This window comes from Galeopterus variegatus, unplaced genomic scaffold (assembly GCF_000696425.1).
Source record: "Galeopterus variegatus unplaced genomic scaffold, G_variegatus-3.0.2 Scaffold58, whole genome shotgun sequence".
In the NCBI taxonomy this organism is placed as follows: domain Eukaryota; kingdom Metazoa; phylum Chordata; class Mammalia; order Dermoptera; family Cynocephalidae; genus Galeopterus; species Galeopterus variegatus.
In genome coordinates this window covers 1,245,214-1,249,523 of record NW_007726169.1, presented here as the reverse complement: position 1 = coordinate 1,249,523, position 4,310 = coordinate 1,245,214, and the positions used below count along the sequence as shown (strand labels likewise).

At 36.8% G+C, this 4,310-nt stretch overlaps 1 protein-coding gene across 1 annotated transcript in view; it reads left to right on the top strand.

The window, feature by feature from the left end:
• Positions 1-4,310, top strand: part of CNOT1 (CCR4-NOT transcription complex, subunit 1) — a 42,490-nt gene that overhangs the window by 16,083 nt on the left and 22,097 nt on the right. The window contains exons 10-14 of the mRNA XM_008575191.1: positions 1,613-1,729; positions 2,075-2,185; positions 2,520-2,597; positions 2,774-2,951; positions 3,655-3,785. Of these exons, the coding sequence (XP_008573413.1) occupies positions 1,613-1,729; positions 2,075-2,185; positions 2,520-2,597; positions 2,774-2,951; positions 3,655-3,785 (615 nt within the window). The remainder of the gene's footprint in view (positions 1-1,612; positions 1,730-2,074; positions 2,186-2,519; positions 2,598-2,773; positions 2,952-3,654; positions 3,786-4,310) is intronic.

Genomic DNA, 4,310 nt, shown 5'->3' with positions numbered 1-4,310 from the left:
CGGTACGAAGCTCCGGGTTTCCAAAGCACCAACCCACCACCTCCGCCACCACCCCAGCAAGGTGAGCATCTTTTTAACTTGATTTTTTCTCCCTCTGGATTTTATTTGCAATACGGTTGTAGCTCTAGTCCCTCTTTTTTTAATAGTCTTATAGAAAACCATTGTATAGATATATATATTGCTACTGGACATTTAGGTAGTTAATCAGTTTAACTTATAAACAATACTGTAGTGAATGTCTTCTTTTGTATCTTCTGGTATTCAAGTGCCAGATATCTCCAGACTCAAGACCTGTTTGTGGAATAACTGTTGTCTTAAATTCTCTGCAGTTTATTTTAAGACTCTGACCTTAAAATAAATAAACTGATGCTTGTTCAGTAAAACTGTATGGTGATTTCTAAATCGTCATCTATTTATTGAGAGGGAAAACTTTTCGAGAAAACAGTGTGAATAAGCATACAGCTATGATCATTCATTGCTGAATCACTTTTGACATTGGCTTAGGAACTAGCACTATATTTAAACCTATGGATGGGAATTCCCCCCATTCTTGGTTACGCTGTAGTGCAAAAGAATTCCTGGCTCTACTTATTGCACAGCTGACTTGTGCCATTCTGCTGTTGCTGTACAGAGTTAAGGGACATGACTATATTCAGTTTGTATTATCTGGTAGCAGGGATGATTGGGATACGTGGAAGTTCCCACATACTCTTGAGGCAAAATTTCAAGATCCTGTCTTTTAAACAAAAATTTAAATATAGTCATAAATTAAGAGGTTCAGTGTAGTAGGTGGGTGTGTATATGTGTGCATGCCTGTGCCCATAACACTCTCCTAAGGTGGTTCTGACCCCCTCAGTAAGGCAAGAACTGGAGACTCGTTTAAATGGATTGGGTTTTCTAGAAATTTGAAAAGAAAGCATATAGGCAATATTACACTGTATATCAAAGAGTTATCTTAGTTGATTCAGAGATGTGTAATGACCTGGATATGCTGAAAATTGCAAAAGATGGCTATTTTGATTATATTCCTCTATATGCCTGCTGCCTTGGAAGACTTATAAGCACAGCTATACTCATCATTTGAATTGAATTTAGCACTTCAAAATAGATTTGCAGTTGGGTCTCTGTTTCAAACCTAACTAAAATTTTAAGAGTTTTAAAATACTTTATTTGTGGGAGGATACCTGACATTTTTAACCTTGTATACTTTTTGTATTTTATACAATGCATTTGTGTTACCTATTGAAAAGAAAATTATGAAGAGTTTTTAAAGGTGAAAATGTTGCTGTTCGGTAACGAACACAGCAAACAAATGTCAGTATGGTATATGGAATTAGATCTATTTTGGGACATGTTCTCAGAAATGATGGCTTGTGTTTTATAGTAGGATAATGGAATTCTCAAACATTTAGTTCATAATTTTTTTCATAAGCTCATTTGAACACAGCAAACAAATGTCAGTATGGTATATGGAATTAGATCTATTTTGGGACATGTTCTCAGAAATGATGGCTTGTTTTTTATAGTAGGATAATGGAATTCTCAAACATTTAGTTCATAATTTTTTTCATAAGCTCATTCTCTTATCTTTCTTAATCCTACACTATTTCAGGTTCTCCTGACCTCTGATAAAGCAGCGGCCAATTTCTCAGATCGTTCTTTGCTGAAGAACTTGGGACATTGGCTAGGAATGATCACATTAGCTAAAAACAAACCCATCTTACACACTGTGAGTTTCAGCTAAACGTTCACGGGCAGTTTGAGAATGTTCATGTAGCATATAATATCTAAAAATCTTGACTTTGTTTGGGGCTCTTTTAATATGATTATTGGGTTTTTGTAAGATTTTGGTTTGTTTTGAATTCCTAATTGTCCACTTGCGGTCCTACATCGTTTAGGATTTGAAAGAAAAAGCCAGCAAGGTGTGATTGTCATCTCTTCCTTTTTATAAGGCAAGAGTTAGATAGTCTTAGTTCCTATTGTGGGGATGAGCTTCGCCAGATTCCTTTGTTTGGGCACTTTATGAGGGCTTTGCGGGTATATCACAGCTTTTGAAAGTATTATCTTATTCTAGGACTTGGATGTGAAATCTTTGCTGCTAGAAGCTTATGTTAAAGGACAACAAGAGTTGCTCTATGTAGTGCCCTTTGTTGCCAAAGTCTTAGAGTCCAGCATTCGTAGTGTGGTAAGTACAATTTAATATTTTATGCATGGCTGATTTGTAAGAGTTTGTTTCAGCACAAGATCAAGAGATTATGTTCTTGGTTCTTATGAACATAAAGTTAGTTCAGTCCAATTTCCTCAGTGGGACTCTGATTTCTAATTTGAGAGGCTAGGTGGAATTATAGGACTAATTCTTATTGGTGGCTTTGGGTTTTGGTGTTTTTCTGAAACGATATATGTGAGAAAGCTAGGGGTTTTGTTACGGCAACATAGATAGGTATGTTTAAATGTTTTAAATAATCCAAATTAAAGGATGCTTTTTGGGCTAGCTTTAACATAATAGCATTTTTTTTTAGGTTTTTAGGCCACCAAACCCCTGGACAATGGCAATTATGAATGTATTAGCTGAACTACATCAGGAACATGACTTAAAGGTAATTTCTTGCTTCTTATCTTTTGGAACATTCTCCGCCTTCACATTATTAACATTTATAGTAAAGACAGAGTAATTGGGGGACGCACTATAAAAATTGAGTTGAGAGTAGAGTATGTTATGAATAAAACTAAGTTTTTCTGTTAAAAATTCTAATCAAATTCTGGAATTATACAGTTAAACTTGAAGTTTGAGATTGAGGTCCTCTGCAAGAACCTTGCATTAGACATTAATGAGCTAAAACCTGGAAACCTCCTAAAGGATAAAGATCGCCTAAAGAACTTGGATGAGCAACTCTCTGCTCCAAAGAAAGATGTTAAGCAGCCAGAAGAACTCCCTCCGATCACAACTACAAGTACGTGTGATAACTAGTCTAGCCCTCTATTGGCTAAAAAAAAAAAAAAAAGGAATGTCTAGGCATTCTTGCCTTGTTGGATCTCATCCTGGCAATTCATATGGCATTCTTAATCAAATATGAGTTAATCAGCTGTTTCTCATATCCCAACTAGGCCATGTTATCTTCTATGTTGTTTAAATTTCCAGAAATAATTGCATGGCTTGATAGCTTGTTTGGCCAGACCAGGTAGACTGGCCAGAAGGATGGATTATTTTATCTGCATCAAGAGGATTAAAGAGGGTGGGGGTGTGCATGTAGAGGTATTGAGCGATTGCAAGGTGTGGTTATAATTTTCTTTCTCTCTAAGCCCTCAGCAGCTAAGAATACCTAGGTAAACCAGGGAACAGGCTATTAAACAGACATCTGTAATACAAACTAAGCATACAAAGCTTGGACCTGCTAATGTGGCATGATGCCTCAATTGAGTGCTGTGCTGTGGGGCATTGCCACTGACATAGTTTTACATGCTTTGTTCACATACCTGTTATAATAATAGAATTTTCCTTTCAGGATGGGAAAGATGACATATGGGGACCTTGCCCCCCTGCAAGGCAAATTCAGTTAGTTTAATTGGATAATGACCACTTAATAGCCAACAGATTTTATAGTAAAGTCAACAAATGGGCTCTTTTTGATTCTTATGTTATCACTTTACATTTAGCAACTTCTACAACACCAGCTACCAGCACCACCTGTACGGCCACAGTTCCCCCACAGCCCCAGTACAGCTACCATGACATCAATGTCTATTCCCTGGCGGGCCTGGCACCACACATTACTCTAAACCCAACAGTAAGTCAATATTCCTTCATTCCCCTAGTTCCTAGTTTGTGACAGTGAACTGTTTGGTCACCTTCCTTTCCTCTTTCCCATTCCCTCTGGATTCCTAGGTTGTAGACTTCTTCAGAGAGAGTAGGGTTTTGAAACTGCTGTGTACTTGGGATTTTTTTTGTCTTTCTTCTGTTAAAAATAGTCAAAGTGACTAGACATCATTCATACTGGTTTCTCATATCCAAATCCATGATACTAAAATTAAGCTGGCAATAAAATAACAACCACGTGATCACACAGGTCAAAAGATCTGTAGTGTATAAGGTACCTTTTTGCTCTTTATTTTCCATTATCTTATCATTTTAGCCTTGTACTGTTTTAAGCCATTTTTTTTTTTTTTTTTGGCAGATAGCTGGCACTGAACTTATGTGTGTGTGTATAAAATGTCCAGGCTAAGGTTTTGAAGTGGAACATTGTACTTTCAATTATTTTGGTGTAGTCTGGTTCCAGGAGTCAATCTGGTATAAGGTCATGTAAAATAACCTC